Genomic DNA, 19,856 nt, shown 5'->3' with positions numbered 1-19,856 from the left:
AGCCATCATGTGCCTGAGTGTAATAGCTGAACAATTAAAATTATATTCATTTTTAAAAAATAGACTTTTCTTCTAAGGCAGTGATTCTCAACCTTTGGGTCTCGACCCCTTTGTGGGGCTGAGGATCAGATATCCTGTATATCAGATATTTACATTACAATTACATACATCACATAACAGTAAAAATTACAGTTATGAAGTAGCAACAAAATAATGTTACGGTTGGGGGTTACCATAACATGAGGAGCTGTATTAAAAGGTTGCAGCCTTAGGAAGGTGGAGGACGCTGGGCTAAGGCTTCACTACACTATCCTTCAGCCCCCTTTCTCTCAACTGTTACATCATGATCTTCTGGAAATATGAAAGTTAAAAGAGAGCCACATCGGTATTTTTGTAACTGGAAATTATAATGTTTATGAATGTCACATGGCCATCAGTGATACATTTAACTAATGTACATCCAGTGTCTTAATCAGGGATGAAAACAAGCTCACAAACCCAGTTGCAGTTAAGGCAAGGACCCCGACATTATGGGGGTATGAGAGTACCAAGTACCAGGAACATGTGCTTCACTGGAGGGGAAAAAAAAGAAAATTTTATTTTATACATTAGGACGGCTGTAACTTTGCCTCTACTGCTGCACTTAACGCCATGACCAGAAGCAGCTTGGGGAGGAAATGGTTTATTTCAGCTCACAGCTCCAGGTCACACCATCCCTGAGAAAATCTGGGTAGGAGCCTGAGGCAGAGACCTTGCAAGAGCTCTCCTCACTGGCTTGCAATTCTAATGAACAAATTCTAATGGAACCAAGAACCACTGGCCCAAGGGTGATTCCTCTCACATTAATCATTAGTCAAGAAAATGCCCCAGATTTGCCTACAGGCCAGTCTGATAGAGACAATTGTTTCTCAGTTGACCTCCCTCTTCCTAGGCACCCCAAACGTGGGTCTAGTTGGCCAATAAAACAAAACTAAAACAAAGACAGCACACGCACAAAGTTGAAATATGTAAAAATATTTTTTGTAATAAATTACCTCCTTCATGTGCCAGTGGTCAGTCCACTTGACACAGCATTTGATTCTAGTTCCAAAAGTTAGCTTTAGTCCTTACTGTGCAGGGAGTAAAAAGACCTTCAGTTTGTGCTGTCAGCTCTACAAATTTCCTCTCCCTCATTCTGACAGGAAGAACTGGAGGAGTCAGAAAGCACATGTTAATGGCAGCCTAGGACATTTGTCGGTTTGTTTTTGTTTCGTTTGAGACAGAGTCTTGCTGTATATCCCATACTGTCCTTAACTCAAGGCAGTCCTCCTGCCTCAGCCCTCTGCATGCTAGGATTTCATGCGTGTATATGTGTCAATACATGCGGTGTCTTGAGGATGCCAGAAAAGGATATTGGATCCCCTAGAACTGGAGCCACAGGCTGGTTAGCTGCCGTGTAGGCGCTGGGAACCAAACCTGGGTCCTCTGCCAGATCAACCAGAGCGCTTAACCACTGAGCCATCTCTCCAGCCTCAAGAGTTTTCTTTTAAATCCCAACACACACAAAAATAAAAAAATTTAAAAAAAATGACAAGGCTCTTGTGACTGTATGTCTGTTGTCAGTCCCCACTACCACCTTTTTCTTTTTAAAAGGAAATCCTAGCCAGTGCAATAGAAAAAGTGAAGAAACACCATTCCTTTACTGAAATACAAACTGTGTTAAGCTCTGGACAAGTGATTGAAGGGCCTTACAGAAAAGATTGAAATCTAGGGTTCTGATTGATTCAGGCAATCAGAAAAAAAAAATTGAAGGAGGAAAAAAATAAACCCCAAAATACTTTTTAATCCTTCTATAAATTCCCTTTTTTTTTCTCCTTTTCTTTTCTTTTTCTGGTGAATCTTGTCACCCAGCAGACTCCTTGTACTTTGAGAAGTACTTAAAACCAGTAATTTCCCCTGCTCTGTCCCAACAGAACCCTTGGTGGTTTTCCTGGGCCAGGTGGACAGAAAGCCTTCTGTTTGCCTCAGAGCGTTTGCTGAGCCCAGAGCAAGTGTTTATGAATGTGCCACGCCTTCCGCCTTCCTGTGCACACAGCCCCACCTGTGGTCTGAGGGCTCCTAAGCAGCCCGTCTCAGATGCCCCTTGTTTTCATGTCCATTAGCAGTAGAGACTTCCTGTTCGTGTCAGTTGTCCCACCCACTTACTGTCTTGTGAAGAGAACCCTTCAACGCTGCTCCTAATAAAAATACGAGACTGGAAAGTCTCACTTTATAAAGTAATGGTGAGACCTCTGGGAGAGTGTCCAAGCCTCCCTCCCCACCCCATCCCCACCCAATCCTCATGTATTCGAGAATCAAAAGTATTGTTACTGCCCCTACCTAACCTTGCCAGGATCAAAGACTTGCAGAAAGCAGGTTAATTCATCCCAGACATTCATTGAGAACTTATGAAGCTCTTGCCTCACATTCTGATGACAAGCAGCAGTCAGCACATATACACACACAGCAGAGGTGGGGGACACTCAGTGCACATCTCAAAAGAAGAAAGGAAAGGGCTGGGGTGGAGCTGGTAGGGCTTTGTCTGTGTCTTGTCTTTGGACAGCTATGTCGCAGAAGGCAGTGGAGACCATTGCGGGGTCCATCCACACCTGTCAATGCCCAGAGAAATTTTCCATCCAACATTTGCTTCTGGTGTATATTTGAGACCTGTTCAGGAATACCTGTGTACTTAGAAGACAGGAGTGGTCTAGAGGAGGGAGGTAGCTTAGTGGAATTTGCATCACAAGTCACACCTGTATGCATCAGGTTTTATAGGGCGCCTGCCTTTGGATGGGTGCCAGCCGCTGTTGTAGGCTGTGTGCTCTACCCAAATACTTAAACCTGGCTTAAAGAAGATTCTCAGACTTCTGGCGAGCCAAGGAAGGACTATATTTCTTCACTCTTTTGTGAGGCAGTTGGACTGGAAATAGTTAATTCTGTACCCGGGGTAGAGTGTCCGTCCCAGAGGACCTCCCTACACCTAGCCTGGGTCTTTGAAGGAGACTTGAAGGCAGTACAGAGGAGAGGGACATCCATTTGCACTAAGTAGATACAGTAGATGCACAGTGTGTCTTTTTTTTTCTTTTCTTTTTTTTGGACTGGGGACCGAACCTAGGGTCTTGCGATTGCTAGGCAAGCGCTCTACCACTGAGCTAAATCCCCAACCCCCACAGTGTGTCTTAAACTCAGCTTGATGTGTGGCCCTTTTCTTCCTTGGTGACTTTGAGAACCCTGAGGATATTATTAAATTTGCAAATTCCCCAGGATTTGAATTCCCACTTAATCTTAAATTTGTGCCACGGGTTAAAAAATCCAGCGGTGGCAGCCATGGAAGTCCTCATTCTGCTTCCTGTTCAGCTGCCAGTAACTGGGCATCAACATCTAGGTCAGTGGGAGGTCTCAGAAGAACAGGGCTGACAGAGGAAGGTGCTGCACTACCCACTGCTGCCCTCCATCCATCTCATGAAGTCGGGCCTCCCATCAGAACTATGTCCTTTAAGCGTGTGAAGCTTCTCCCTGGAGTTAATTATTGAGACCCTCTTTAAGTGAGCCTTTTCTTTTAATAACACCTGTTTTGTTTTGTTTTTTTTTTTTTTTTTTTTTGGTTTTTTTTTTTCAGAGCTGGGGACCGAACCCAGGGCCTTGCGCTTCCTAGGCAAGCGCTCTACCACTGAGCTAAATCCCCAACCCCTAATAACACCTGTTTTAATTAAATAGGCTTAATGTCCATGCTGCTGTATGAACTCTTGCCTTGTGGTAGACTTGTGGGTTTGGCTAGTTCTAGCGGAAGGCAGAGTGGCGCATGCTGGTGCAGACCAACACTTGGAGGCAGAGGCAGGAGGATTGCTACAAGTTCAAAGCCAGCCTGGGCTGTAGAGTTAGATTCTGTAATTAATTAAGAGGAGGGAGGAGATCTAGGGTTGTCTTTATTCACCCTTCCATCCCTGCTGACAGCTGACCCCCAAACCTCGTCTCGTACCTTCTGGTCTCATTCCTTTGCATATTTCTGCACAGGATTAGAAGTCTTTTTTTTTTTTTACATTTGTCTTTTTACTCTTTATCCCTGTCACTGAAGACTTTGCTAGAAAGGTGACAGAAGTCTTTGTCATCTGAGGCTGCTGCTCTCCTAGTCACCCAATCAGTATTCGTAACAGTGTGCCTAGCCATCTTTGGGTTTGCTGTGATCTTACGGAGTTTGAAGTCTTACAGCTGTGGAGTACATCTGGACTCTGTCTCCAAAACAAAACAAAAAACCCCTCAGGTTATATAACTTGACCTGCTCTCGAACTCACTGCTGACTCCTAATGAAGGCCCCAAGCCCTCCGTGATGCACAGCTTTAGAAGCCTGACAGTATTAGCCTTCTCGCTGAATATGAAAGTCGTGAATTCAATTTCCAGTTTTTCTTGGGTCCCAGCAACCTTATTTTCTAGCATTTGCCAACCTTCTCTCATAGCTTTTTGGGGGAACACACACCTCTAGATCTAGAGTATGTCTCCTTATACTTACCCATTTTTTCCCTCTTGTTTCTCATAGTCCTACCCATCAAATTACATAGAATCAATGAAGCCCAACAAATATGGGGTCATTTACTCTACACCATTACCTGACAAGTTCTTCCAGACCCCAGAAGGCCTCGCTCACGGGATACAGATGGAGCCTGTGGACCTCACTGTGAACAAGCGGGGCTCCCCGCCTTCTGCTGCTGGTTCTCCTTCCTCTCTGAAATTTCCATCACACCGGAGAGCATCACCGGGGCTCAGCATGCCTTCCTCCAGCCCACCCATTAAGAAATACTCACCCCCCTCTCCTGGTGTGCAACCCTTCGGAGTACCACTGTCCATGCCACCTGTGATGGCCGCTGCACTGACCAGACATGGGATCCGGAGCCCGGGCATCCTCCCTGTCATCCAGCCCGTCGTGGTACAACCTGTCCCCTTCATGTACACCAGCCACCTGCAGCAGCCTCTCATGGTCTCCTTGTCAGAAGAAATGGACAATTCAAACAGCGGCATGCCAGGTAAATTGTGCCATGCCCCTACACCCAGCACCTGCTTAGTAGATGGCATCTCTGCCAGAAGTCTGGTGAGGACACTAGGCAGAGCTGTTATTTCCTCAAAAGGACATCCTGGCCTGTCCGGGCAGTTCTTCTGTTTTTGTTTTGAAGTGTTGATATTGGGAGAGTGTCCAACAATTAGTTACTTTCACAGTGTATTTTATACTTTGATTTACTGAGTACCAATACGGTCCTGGACACAAAAGAGACTTAAGTACTCTCTGATCGTACTGCTAATGGCTCTTAAAAGCCACCTTTTTATCAACCGTAGAGAGGGGACCATGGGATAGCCAGATTTTGTAATAGAGAGCCACCTTGAGCTGTTGGGCCCTCTGTCTGCTTCAGAAGTGAGGACCACTCACAAGTTGAGTGCTGCTATACCCCTTGCCAGAGAAGAAGAAATACACATACAAAAACGTAGTCGCTAAAAGCCCTGAGCTGAGCCTTCACAAGCTGAGATTGATACATTGTGTGTAGAATGATTTTTCTATTTTTATTTTTTAGTACCCGTAATTGAATCCTATGAGAAGCCCATATTACAGAAAAAAATTAAAATAGAACCTGGAATCGAACCACAGAGGACTGACTATTACCCTGAAGAAATGTCACCCCCTTTAATGAACTCAGTGTCCCCCCCGCAAGCGTTGTTGCAAGAGTAAGTATACTTAGGTGGACCTGGTGTTTTAGTAGTGGCGTGCACCTGGGGACCTGGACTAAAGCGTGGAATTGCAAACATGGGATGGCTGTGGATCTTTTGTGTGGCATCCCTGGGTGGTGCCTCTGTTAAACGTGACCAAGACAGTCTCCAAGAGCAACATGAACCATATCTACAACAGTTATGTCAACTTCACCTAATGGGTCCCCCAAGGTGACCTCATGAATCTTTCATTTTATTTTGTTTTGGTGTTCGCCATCCATCTGGGATCTCTGGTGTTTTCATGAAGATTGGGCTGATCAGCTTGAACAACCAAAAGTTGTCACTTGTCAAACAGAAGCTGCCCCACCCCACCCATGGTTGTCACTTTTAACGCAGTAGAGTGTGTTTATTATTGAAAGTATCTTTTATTGAAATCTCCAGGCTAACTACAGTGTTGGCCACAGAAGCTTCCCACGCAGCTCAGAGAAGCTCGGTGCTGAAAGAAATCTTTACATTGAGTCTTTAATACTAGCGGCCCTCCGAGCCTCTCCTCACTTGCAGACCTTTAAGCCAGCAGGAAGGATGCTTGGCCTTGGCCAGCATCTGAGCCTCTGCTTGAGCAGGATGGTACCTCACGTGCTTAAGTCACAGTTCATGGTTTGATCACTGGGGAGAGCAGTCTCTGGGAAGATGGCTTCGACCCAGGTGCTGTGTCTCAGTGCGAGAGGGCAAAGCTCATCTTTCACTGCCCACGTCCTCTGTTTTTGTTTTTTATTGTAATTACTCTTGTACTGACTCTGCTACAGTGCTTCTGCATCAGGTCCAGCCAGTGCACTGGGACAGCCTCAGCATCCACAGCTACTGCCTCTGCAGGGTCCCTCCCACCATTCCTCTCCCACACCACCTTCTCTCCAGCTTCAGGAAATGTTCTGCCTACCTTTCCCGTCCTACCTTCTCCTCTCCTGTCACACAGCTCAACAATAGAGTGTGGCTTCTCCAGCTTTACAGAAGCCGTTTCGGGTGTCTTCAGGTCGACTGCAGTCACAGCCACCTCTGGTTTGTGTGGCTTTCACAGCGGCTCATGTGTGACCACGCCACCACGCTGAGCTTTTGGTCTAGGGATGATGGCAGATATGTGGCATCATGTGTTTTCCCTAGTAGCTGAGAAGGGTGACTCTCCATCCCATCTGCAGCCTCAGGCAAGGGAAGGATCTTGGCACGAGCTTTCATTTTTCACAGTTGCATAGTACTTCCTCTTAAAAGTTCTGTTTTAGGGTTTTTGTCTGTTTCGATTTAAAGACAGGGTCTTGGTGTGCAGCCTAGACTGACCTCATATTCCAGACCCATCTGCCTCCTGGCTATAAGGGTTGTAAGCAGGAATCAACATGCCCAGTTTCAAGTGAGTTCTTTTATTCAGAACAGATAGAGAACTGAAGAGACAACACATCAGTTACAGTACCCGGTCCACCCACAGTCCCACTCTCGACCCAGGGAACCTGCTTTGAGCGCCTTCATCTCTTTGGGTGTTCTCCTTGTGTAGTTAGCCAGTAGGTAGCAGAGGGCTAGCCTTATGTTACTAATTAAAATGTGAGACATTGTGGGAAAGTATTTGCAAGCAGTCTCCCATTCTTTAAATACCGATTAAAAGAAAATACTGTTTCTAGCTAGGTGTAGTAGGATATGCCTGTGATCCCAGCATGGGGGAGGCAGAGGTAGGAGGATCAGGCATTTAAGCCAGCCTGACTTACATGAGACCTGGACACACACGCACACACATACACATTTTCTCTGAATCTTTCTCTCTGTGTGTATGTTATATAATATAACTATATGTATATATTCCTGTTTCAAGTAATATTCCTTTAGTGATCTCACTGCTAGAGGTTTTTAAATGCCTAATGAGTAATGTGCTCCTTTAATGCTGACCTAAGATGCATTTTTCTCCTCAAAAAAAAAAAAAAAAAAAGCCCTGTAGATTAGCCACAGTGGAACATGCACTCTGTGTAATTCTTTCGCAGATGGGATTGAGTAATGTCTTGGAGTGGGCCCAGTAGCAGCCCACATAGAACACATTAGCCAGGAAAGAATTGCTTGAAGCCAAGTACCTAGAACATTGCGGTGAGCCTAGCCCCCAGCAACACCAACCCCAAAACCCTGCTGCCTAGGCGTGGGCTTCACAGCTTGGAAACCCATTTGCTTGATCCAGAATTACAGCTTTAGGACCGTTTTAAAGTGCATTCAAAGGTATAGCAAAATATAAAATACAGAATGCCTTTACCTTTGTTTTATCTTTGTTAGGCTGCATTCAGAACTGAAAAGTGGGAGAACAGAAAAACAGGAGAGGGTGTGAGGATACCGACGTTGGAAGGGCCAGTTTAACTCAGAGCAGATATCTGCTACGTAGTAGCTGGTCTATGCTTGTATGATCCCAAGGGATCTCTTTAGACATGAGTGACAAAAGGCTGAAAACCAAAATTGCCAAGACCCTTAATCTTTCTCTGACTTTACCCTGCACAACCACACTGTCACCTTTTCTAATTAGACATTGACTTGATAGATTTTTTTAGACTGGCTTTAGAACATCCAGAAAACTCTGGGTGAATTGGACAACTGTGATGTGCATCAGGGTACTTCTGAGCACAGAGTGCTAGTCATTTGACCTCTGGCACAAACGCTGCCATCCCGTGGTTCTCTGAGCACTAAGTCACCAGCAGGAGCCGTCCCCACACTGTTCGCATCCACAGCAGTCTTGGTAGCATTATCAACACCCCCACCTCACAGAGTTTCAAGGCACAGAGACAGTCAGTGACAGAGCGGACCCTGGGAAATGCAGTTGTAATTACTATGATGAAATGATTTAGATTCTCAACCTACAGAAAATCCAGTGTTGAACAAGATTTCTAAAGCCACTTGGCATTGACTGTCTGCCTGTGTCCCAGACATAGGCTACCAGATCTTCCCTAGATGGTTTCATTTTTACTGAAGGGTTTTTAGTGACTTACTCAATCTTAACAACAACAACAACAACAACCTTATTCTCCTTGTGGTTGTTTTTTTTTTTTCAAATTTAAAATAAAAACTATGTGCATGTGTGATGGGAGTTCCAGTCACCTGACCATGCCCCCGCTGTTCCTGTTCACTTTTCTGTGTCTCTAGATCCTGATTTAGTTTATCTGACAGAAGTAAGAAAGACCACATAAAATGAACCCACATTTTATTATTTAACTGGTCACCTCAGGCCAAGAAAAAAAAAAGTGAAAATTTTTTGAACCTAAAATATTTTATGACATGCACTTAATGCCCTTATGTAACTTCACTTACGTTAATTTCAGAACCATTATTATTTTTAATACGCTTCCACACAGAAAGCATCCTTGCATCATTGAGAATATTTGAGGGCCCAGAGATTCAAAGCAGCGCCTTTGCTCCCAGAGACATGGGCAAACTAGAACTCTTCAGTGACTTGGTAGACAGCGGGGAAGGGGTCCCCCCCCCCAAAAAAAAAAAAACGCACTTTTTCCCATCTGCCCTTGCTCTCGCGGGTGTGGCTTAAGAACCCTTGTGACAAATGTGAGAGAAGGTGGGGAGGGCATCCGGTGTTCCCACCCTCCCCTGGGAGCCAGTGTCCTTGTCACCACCCTCCCCCACTTTACTAAGGAGTGCTGGAACCCTTCCTCATGCGAGAGCCACGCTGGTGCTGAAAGATGGTGATGTCTAACAGCAATGACGGACTCCCTTTGAAAGAGCCAACGAAAACTGAATGTCAGTCAGTGGTCCTTAAAAGTGACATTGAAAGGAAGGATGGAATATAGATCTGTAGAGCAGCGTGCTTTCCTAAGAAGTAGGGATTTGACTGTTCACATGTTTCCTTCGAGAAAAATGAAAGTCAGAGAGTTAGCCCGTGGGAAACCCTGTGCAGTGCTGAGAAATACCGGACACGCGCCACGCGCCGAGAGCCTCTCCCTGCACGCGGCACCGCCCTCAGCGTAGCACCTAACCTTCTTGCTGTCATTACTTATCTCCATGTCTGTCTCCCCCTAGAGTGTGAGCTCCTCGAGGGCAGGAACCCTGTTTTTATTCATCTTTGTGTCCCGGTGCCAAGCACAGTGCCTGGCTCATGGTAGGTGCTCGCTACATGTTTGTTGAATGAATATAAAAGCAGCGCTTCTTGGGTTGAGCAGCTAATTATTTTTTTTAATTGGTCTTATTCTTACTTTTTATTTCATTGGGGGGTTTTTGTTTGTTTTTGCCCAATGTTGTAAATGCTTTTTATTTTTTGTAGACTGAGGGAAGCGAAGCACCTTCACTCAATATTTTGCATTTGATCTTGACTTCAATAGGAACCACCCTTCCGTCATTGTGCAGCCCGGGAAGAGACCTCTACCTGTGGAATCCCCGGATACCCAAAGGAAGCGCAGGATACACAGATGCGACTATGATGGATGCAATAAGGTCTACACTAAGAGCTCGCACTTGAAAGCACACAGAAGAACCCATACAGGTAGGAGACGCATCAGCGCCGAATGCTAGGTGTGTGAGGTAAAGTCGACGCATCAGCATTCCAAACACCCTGAGACCAGAAGCTTTTTACTTTATTTTCTTATTATTATTGGGAGGCAGGGTATGGCACACATGCCGTTGGGTGAAAATGAAGGCCAAAGGACAGTTTTGTGAAGTTAGTTCTCTTCGACCTTCACGTGGGTTTCAGACTTTCAGATTTTCCATCTGAAAGTCTGAAACACGTCCGCTCCTAAGCATAGCGGGTGAGGGACGCTGCTTGGATAATGCCAAGTCTCTAATCTTGAAAGTGAACATATTGATGTCTTTGTGAGTCCCATCTTTGTAATGATCTAACGTGGATAATTATTAGGTAGTTTAGAACCAAAGCAGTCCCTCGTTCAGGTTCCTCGTTCCCTAAGTCTGTCCTAAGGAGTTGGAGTGTGTGGGGGATGAGAAAGAAGCACTCACTGTCAGGGGTGGGGCCCTCCCAAGAGTCTCTGCTGCAGTATGTCTAGGGGTGAGGATAGCCTTGGGTGTTGTTCCTCCAGGGTACCATCCACCTTTTATGATCTGGGAATTACTTGTCGGGAGTTCCGGTAGAGATCCACCTACCCCACTATACCACCATACCCAGTATTTTCATCTAGGCTCTGAGGATGGGCCTCAGGGAGCTAGCAAGGAAAGCACTTTACCAACTGAGGCCTGCAGCCCAGCCTCTGAGATAAGATTGTTGATAGTAGAGGACCATTTTTATGCAGAACAGAAACATGCTGCTGTCAGGGCAGATCGGCTCTGAAGAGAGGAGTGTGGATACACTTGATGCCTTTTAAAATGGAGAGAATTCCATCACTGTCTACCCTAGCTCTTCAAGGGTGTGCTCTCCATATTGGCCAGGGTTGAGCCTAGAGTCACCTGCCAGGTCATGTCAACATTTTTCTCTCAGTAGAAAAATATGCAACCCCACCGCACCCCCAGTGCTCCCGAAGGCTTGCTAGAGTGGCACCTTAAAGAATCATACAGATGTTTCCAGCGGCTGCCAGGACCTGTGCTTCCTTTGTGGGCTGAGGCCGCTCTTGTCTCAGGCCCTTCAGTGGACACTAGAGTTTAACAGTGATTGGCTGTGTTGTGTGACCTTTGTCTAGAGCCCAGAGCGTAGGCTGTTTTTCTGAGTTGGTTGGGTCTTTCTTCTCTGGGAATATCCTCAGAGAGAAGTCTGGGATTCAGTACAGAAAAATAGCAGTAGTTTTTGGTGAATCCAGGAAAGAAGGGAGAGGCAGAGGAACTGAATGAGAGAGGCTCCCAGAAAGCACTGGCCATAAATCATTTACCAGGCATGGCCAAGGCTTGGAGCTTAATCTGTGTCATCAGCTTTAAATTTAAGTCGTGTTGAGTCTTTGGATCCAGATATAGGTGTGCATGGGCTGAGGAGAAAGACACAACACAGAAATCCCAATACTGACTCTAAGGATATAGAGACTGATCACTCACTAAACAGGGACTAATCTGTCACCTGTGCTAGGCCAGGTGTCCTGAAGTACTCTGGGCTAGAACTGTTTCAGATTCCCGTGGATATTGGGTTATGTCATGCAGAAGTGTAGTGAGGCATCTTGAGGAAAAGGTAAGCCCAAGCACAAACATTGTTGTTTCATGTGTGCGTTCTACACACAGCCAGAAGATCACTTTAGTTATACAACCGTTTTTCTAACAATGAGCGTTGACACAGTGCCACAGGAGAGCATCATCTGCCACAATGGGAGACTCACCAAGTTTCAGATTTTAGAGCTGTGGTTCTCAACCTCCCAAAGGCTGCCCTATGGTTCCTCATGTTATGCTGACACCCCCCCCCCCAGCCATAAGATTATTTTTGTTGCTATTTCATAACTAATTTTGCTACTGTTACGCATTGTAATGTAAATGTCTCTGGTCTTGGGCGACCCCCGTGAAAGGATCATTTGACAATCCCTGGTGGGGTTGCAACCCACAGGTTGAGAATGTCTTAGTGTTCTAAATTCTGTGTTGGGGCGGCCAGCTTGTATTACTGACACTAATAAAATAAGAGCAGCGCTAAGCACTGTGTAGCTGTGAAGGTCTCCACACTGGCTCTCACTAGCATTTCCCCACAAGGGCCTTCTGTTCCTCACATGTGAGTGATGGTTAGCCTACAGGAAGGGGTGTGTAGAGGTCTGGTTTGAGAGAGGCGGAGGGAACTTCTGTTTTTAGAACATAGGGGCTCAAAGCACTGTCCTTGGCATCCCTGTCAGGGAGTAAATAAGGAAACGGCTTGTTGAATTCTTTAACAGGTATTACAGTTTTAGAAAACGATGCCAAAGCATAAGAAAAACCCACAAGCTTTCAGTGGAACCACGAAGTGCACAGGGAGGCTTAAGGCTGTCAGGCCTACACAAGCAGAATCCACGTGCTCCATGCTTGTCCCTCAGAATGGCTCTTCCTGCTATAAGAGCTCTCTCTCTTTTTTGTTGATTTTCTGTGGAGAGAATGTTTGTTTCTTCCAGCACCGTGTTAATTGAGAGTTGTGTATGATGTTACCTCGAAAGTTGTATTTTCCAAAGGCGTTAGTTCAAAAACCGTAGATTCTCTTTTTATTCCCAAGGACAAAAATGATTAAACTCCTCCTTGCCTCTTTGCAGGGGAAAAGCCGTACAAATGCACCTGGGAAGGCTGCACGTGGAAGTTTGCTCGGTCTGATGAACTGACGAGACATTTCCGAAAACACACTGGAATCAAACCTTTCCAGTGTCCAGACTGTGACCGAAGCTTCTCTCGCTCCGACCACCTTGCCCTACATAGGAAACGCCACATGCTAGTCTGAAAGCCTGTCTCCAGCTCAGTGTGATTCCCCGCTCTTCCTGGCACACACACACCTCTCTCTCTCTCTCTCTCTCTCTCTCTCTCTCTCTCTCTCTCTCTCTCTCTCCCTCCCCCCCCCCCGTCCTCCTGCCCATTTTCTAACTCATTTTTATATGTACATTTTAATTTCGATTCAGCTGGTCTGGATCCCTGAATTTATATCATTCAAGACTTCCATATGGTCAGTAGTTGATACTCTAACCCCCCCTCTCCTTACCACGGGTCAGACCTAAAGAATGTGAACATTTTTTCCGGGGATGCTAAGCAAACCCTCCTTACAGATACATTTAATGTAATGAGAACAAGGGAACATGTAAACTAACGACCAATTTGTCGGTTTCTCCATGTATTCCTCAAAAGAATGTCAAAGTAAATGTATTAGAAATACAGTGTATCCAGCCTGCTAGTCCTTGCCAGAGACCTTCGTACTTCTGCCTCATTTTGTGTTTGACGACAGAAAGAATGCGGTCCCTTTTACCAGCTATCAAGACGTCGAGATGTCAAGCTGATCCCACCCTCTCACCATTACCCTTCCCACGGTTTGCTCGTTGGCCTGTCTTACCAACTCAGCTAAATCAAGCCCTTTGTCTGCTGTGGCACCTGAAGCTCATGTGGAGGCTTTGCCATCCCTGGGAGCTGAGCAGGAGCTGTTGGCGTAGGTGGGCCGTGTGCTCCTATAGTGTGAGGAAGAAGCAGAAGATGTTGGGAATGGAGGAGGAAGTCAGCCATTCCTGGCTAGGAGTGGCTGGACCATCCACAGTGTCTGGGCCACTCACATTAGCTGTGCAGTGCATTTGTTAACTGTGCATCCCCAGGCGTAACTTGACCAAGCACACCTTTGCTACAAAGCTGGATACCGAGAGGGTTATCCAAGCCACCACCTCCGTTCCTGCAGGTTCCTTCATTATCAATCTCGAGGCATTGAGAGTAAGGAATCCACAGAAACATTTGCGCAGTTATGTTAAAAAAAAAAAAAAGAAGCAAAAACTTTTGAGATAGAGTATAAAATGGTCTCTTACCCCCACCCCCACCCCCACTCCCCAACCTACTAAGAGTGTTTTTGCAAACAGGAAAACGTTGCGTGGTACTTATATCCCCATAGCCAATTAGTCACATAGCTTTCATACAAAGCTGTTCTGTGTGAGCTGTATGGTGCCAAACCAGCTATCATTTGTGTCTGTGACACACAACACAGTATACAAGAGCATCCACTAAGCTTGAGTAAAGTCATTCAATTAAGACCTGGGTGACACTATTTGTAAATACTCCTAGTGTGAAGCACATAGATCTTTATTTTGGTGACAGATTTTTTTTTTTTAAATAGAGAAAATCACAATTCAGGGATTTGTATATGTAGCTTGAAGATTCCCACAAGTTTCTCCCAGAGCTAGCAATTTCCTGTTGGCTACCAGGTACCCTGTTAGGACAAACAAAAAGCAATGACTTGTGCTGATGTTGCAGATAAATAGCACCATTATTTGGGGGTGGGGGGGAGTATTTGTTTTTTCAAAAGCAGGCTTTTGAACACCACAGTCTCAATGCCAACAAAAACAGTTCACATGCAGAAAGGCCACTGGTTACAAATGGGCACAACGGTCAGATACGGCTACCTGTGACCAATAGTCCCTGCATCCCCTTACAGGGGCGTGGAGGAGAAGAGAAGAGAGGAATCATTCATCCCAGCCACAACTCAGGATCCAACACCACCCGAACTGGGGGGAACATCACCCTACCTGATTGTTCTTGAATGACCGGTGAATGAGAGACCTTGGGGGCCTTGGAGGCCTGTACTTGCAGGCAGCTTGCTTCAATGGCGCTGTGTTCACATTTGCAGGGACTGCATTCAGGAGGTCCTGCTCGGCCCTGTGAACCATCTGAGGGGGACTGTGGGTGAAAACTGCAAAGAAATGTTATCTTGGCTCTTGGGTTCCTTTCCTTCCTATTTTAGCACTGGGGGGAAATCTGTTCAGGCTATTAAAGTACGCCAATTAGGCTCTTGCCTTTCTCTATTGTTTGCAACTATGACATGAATCGAGGAGTGGATTGTCTCTTGGGAAAGCAGGGTCTCCCTTGTCAGTTTCCGTTGCATGTATGCCAACACCATCCTGTCTTGAAATGGTTCTTCTGCAGAGCACTGAAGAGTCCAGTTTGTGTGCTCCAACCCAGTGAAGTGGGGGTGGGGGGGTTGCAAGGAAGGACAGTTAGCTTTGCTTTCGCTTCAAACCAGAGTATTTAGGAGCTCCATGATGTATTTAAATTTTGTTCAGAAGTCTTTATTACATTACTCTTTAGCTTGCTTAGATCATGTTAACAGAAAGATCCATTTTAACTCTGAAGTAACCCAGAGAAGCCATTCTCTATTCCCACGCTAGTCTGATATACTTTTAGTTAATTGGCCCTTACCAAATTTCTTTTCTATATATATAAAATGTATGTATGTATGTATGTATGTATTTGTATTTTACTATGATAGTTGAGAAATTTAGTCTCTTTTTAGTGTTTGTTTGGTTGGTTGGTTGGTTGGTTGGCTTTTTTTTTTTTTAATCTGTTTTTGTGGAAGACGTAAGATGCCCTGGATCTTCCATTTTTGATGGTGTGCTATGTCACTGTCAGTGTAGCTCAGCTGCACTGAATTGATGAGAACCAGCTGTAAACATGAAACCAGCACTGTGTAAATCGTTACAGAGTTCATTCAAGTACTGCTCAAGTGTCATCTTGGGGAAGTTCCAAAATAATCAGAATCTTATGTTTTCGAGTTTGATGGTGGGAGGGTGCATCATTCAATGGGCATTTTGCGCTCTAAAGTCACTTGGTTTGGAGACTGTGTGTAGAAAAGCTTTGTTCAACTAAGAAGATACTAGATATGCAGACGTTGCAAGAGCCTTGGAACAATTAGAGGGGAGAGATATGTGTATATGTATGTTTTATTAAACACCCACCTGCACTACCAGTACTGCACTAATGTGGAGTTCAAGAGACTGTTGCTGATACTGCAGTCTGCACACCATTCCTTAGATTGTTACAAAGACAATCTCAGATCAGAGGTTTTTAAGTCATTTGGTTTGAAACTAGAATTGTCTTGAAGGAGTTGCTAACGTACATGAAGTCACTTGAGTTTCCTTTATTCTCTTCCTGGTCAAGGTTAACAGTTTCTAAATGATTGCAAATTCACTTAAGTAATACATTTACAAAGCCATTTTACATGCATTAAAAGAGGGCTACAATGTGTTTTACAAATACTAGCACTTTTTTTTCCTGTTATGTACCTAGTGTTAGAGGGTCAGAATAACCTTTCTGCTTGGCATCTCTTAAACCCTACCTGCAAGCATAGCAGGCTTACTGCATTTACAGTACTTTAATACTTGTATAAACTATGCAGAAATTTTTAATAAAGTGTAATATATTTTATAAGCTAATAAGACTGAATGGGTAAAGGTTTTTAGCATGCTTAGTATACTTGCAAATACTGAAACATTTTGGTAATCTTTCTTACTAAAGATGTGAATGTTTAATGTACCTTCTCTGTTTCTACCCTGTAGTCCAATGGGAATTCAGTAATGACATTTTGTCATGTCAAACTGTGAACATAAATTTGTACTGTACAGTCCTCATATACTATATACATTATGCAATATATGTATTATATACTTGTTAATAAAACCATCTGAATATTACACATGATCATGTGATTACTGTAGGGAGTATTCACCAGGAACAAAGATGTGAGAGGTGTAAAATTTCAAAGTAAGTCACCGATGAGCAATATGGTTAGAAAAGGAAGTCCATCTAGCCAGTAGGTACACCTCATAGAGAAGGAAGTCCATCTAGCCAGTAGGTGTACACCTCAGGAGCCTTAAAGCAACCCAGTAACGTCCAGGAAGAGGAAGACTGAGTTTAAGCCATAGAACTGCAGACATTCATCTGTAAATACATCTAGTGCATTTTAGAAGAGCTTTGTTTCTCCACTCTAACTACAATGCCTCCTTGCTGTGTAGTGTTGGACCTGAGGAAACTTCCCAAAAGAGTCTGCTTCTATAATTCTCCTTTTTCTTAATCATAGCTCATCCTCCAGCTTCATTGTCCCAGTAAAGCAGACTTTTCACTCCAGTAATATTGGCCTCTTCCCAATCACAGCTAATTCTGGTTAAGAACTAACCAGACACCACAAATTTCATAAAACATTGCACAAAGGACCCCAATGGAGTCTTTATGGGACTCTCAAACTTCCCTCTGAAACTCCCATAAGCCAGGCCTTGCTCTTAACATTCTCTCCCAAGCTTCCACACAACATTCCTCTCATCCCTGAGTACTCAATGGCTTCTCCAGCCCCAAGTACAAGTGCCATCATAGTCCTCCCAAAAACCCATTGTCAGGTCTGTCACAGTAACACCCTACTCCTGATACCAATTTCTGTCTTCAAGTTTCTAGTGCTGTGATGAAACACCATGACCATAAACAGTTTGGAGGGAAGGTTTGTCTTACTTATGCTTCCATATCCTGGTCTATCACTGAAGGAAGTCAGGACAGGAACTCAAGCAGGTGGGAACCTAGAGGCAGGACCCAATGCAAAAGACAGGAATGCCATACAGGCTTCATGTCCCATGACTTGTTCAGCCTACTTTTTTTTTAAGGTTACTTTTATTTTCTTAACATTTATTTATTTTTTAATGTAAGTGCACTGTACACTGTCACTGACTTAAGACACACCAGAAGAGGGTTTCAGATTTCACTACAGATGGTTTTGAGCCACCATGTGGTTGCTGGGAATTGAACTCAGGGCCTCTGGAAGAGCAGTCAGTGATCTTAACCACTGAGCCATCTCTCCAGCCCCAGCCTGCTTTTTTTTTTTTCAACCATCTAGCACCACCTGCCCAGAGGTAGCACTGTTCACAATAAATTAACACCTCCCCTTACCCAACATCCAACCCCCCAGTAACTGTCAATCAAGAAAATGCCCTACAGATTTGCCTACAAGTAATCTGGTGAGGATGCATTTTCTCAGTTGAGGTTTCCTCTTCTCAGACGACTCAAGGTTGTGTCAAGTTGACAAAAAAACAAGCCAACACACTATCAGTGTGTTCCCCAGACAGTTCTTGTGCTAGAGAGCAATTCTTCAATACAACAGTGTTGGAGATGGGCCATAATGGGAAACACTTGGGTCATGAAGTCGGATTCCCCCATAAATGCCTTTCTTGTGTGTTGGGTTAGTTCTTGCAGGGCAGGATTGGTTATCTTGAGAGGTTACAACCTGAAACAATCCCTTGGATTTTATTTATTTATTTATTTATTTATTTATTTATTTATTTATTTTTGTATTTTACAAAGGTTCATTTCTCTTCCTCTTTCAACTCGGCACCATGTTAAGAGGCTGCACATGGCCCTCACTTTATCTTGGACTTCCCAGCCTCCAGAACTGTGAGACTAAATTTTGATTCTATAAACTATAAACCCAGACCCAGGAATTGTGTTGTGGCAACAGAAAATGAAACTAGGACTTTCTAAAAAATAAATTTATTTGGAGGAAGGAAATGGGGAGGAAATGATGATTTGAATAATTATAATCTCCAAAATAAAAGAAAAGTTGTTGCAAAATATTTTGTTAATGTGCATATATGTATTTGTGTATGTAAATATACATGAAAATGCTCACATGTGGAGGTGCCAGGACAACTTGCAGGAGTTGGTTTTCTTCTACAATGTGGATCCCTGAGATCAAACTCAAGGCAACTGGGTTTGGTGGCAAATTCCTTTACCCATTGAGCCATCTCACCTGCCCTAAGTTTTTTATCTGCAATTAAATAGGGTTCATACCTTAGCATGTCAGGAGCAGACAGTAAGAGCTTCATAGAAGTACATAAATCTGAATAAACATGATTTTTCAAGTCTTCAGTGGTCATGCCATAAGAACAACAGATGGTTTCTGACGAGGGGTTAGAGCTCTTTAAAACTTTTTTTTATTGTATGTTTTATTGTATGCATACACTTATGCAATGGAGAACTTGTGGAGATCAAAAGACAACTTAAAGGAGTTGGATCTCTTTCCACTATGTGGATCCAGAGGACTCAGGCTGTCAGGATTGTCAGCACTGGGCCACCATGCCAGCCCTAGAGTTCTTTTTGTTCAAGACAAAATATAATAACCCCCACCTTCTCCCATTTTCTTCACAGCAAATGAATTGGTTACTTATGTGTCATTGTAGGGTACTTGACCGAGGGGAAGACAGGTTTCTTTTAGATCATGGTTTCAATTCTTCTTTCATGGGGAAGGCATGACAGTTCATGTAGGTAAAAGCTTGTAGCAGAAGCTTATCACAAGATGGATGGGAGAAGGAAGCAGAGTAAGCTAGAATAGGAACTCAAGTATAACCTCTGAAGGCTGATGCCTGGTAACTGAATCTTTCCAGTGAGGCTATACTACCTGAAGATTCTATTGCCTCCCAAAATAAGGCTACCAAATAAAAAATACATGTTGAAAACATGAACCTGTGAGGTATACCGGATTCAAACCATTCATCTTTAAAGGCTCATGACCATCTTATAATACATAGATTTTTAATCCAACTTCTAAGAGGTCTTGGCATCCTAACAATTTCAACAGTCAGAAAAGTCCAAAAATATATTTTGATACTCAGAGGAAGTTTTTAATTGTGAACTGCTATAAAATGAAGAAGTTATATACTTTCACTCTATAATACTGTAAGGGTCCAAAAATCACTTAAGGAAGACACCAGACTCAGATATGCAAAAACAAAGATAGTTTATTCTGCAGAAACAACTAG

The 19,856-nt window shown here is 44.0% G+C and overlaps 1 protein-coding gene across 6 annotated transcripts in view; it reads left to right on the top strand.

The window, feature by feature from the left end:
- Klf3 (KLF transcription factor 3) overlaps positions 1-16,752 on the top strand; it is a 31,338-nt gene extending 14,586 nt beyond the window's left edge. For 2 of the 6 annotated variants that reach the window (XR_015636486.1, XR_015636487.1), the window contains exons 3-7: positions 4,553-5,036; positions 5,577-5,727; positions 9,751-9,829; positions 10,050-10,210; positions 12,858-16,751. Coding sequence is in view for 3 of the 6 variants with exons in the window: in NM_001105742.3 (NP_001099212.1) it covers positions 4,553-5,036; positions 5,577-5,727; positions 10,050-10,210; positions 12,858-13,039 (978 nt within the window). In the remaining 3 variants the exon portion in view is untranslated. 6 annotated transcript variants of the gene reach the window in all.
- Positions 16,753-19,856: the final 3,104 nt, after the last annotated feature.

This window comes from Rattus norvegicus, chromosome 14 (genome assembly GCF_021556685.1).
Source record: "Rattus norvegicus strain SHRSP/BbbUtx chromosome 14, alternate assembly SHRSP_T2T, whole genome shotgun sequence".
NCBI classification, from domain to species: domain Eukaryota; kingdom Metazoa; phylum Chordata; class Mammalia; order Rodentia; family Muridae; genus Rattus; species Rattus norvegicus.
The sequence above is the reverse complement of the archived record's forward strand: the minus strand, read 5'-3'. Positions and strand labels throughout refer to the sequence as shown.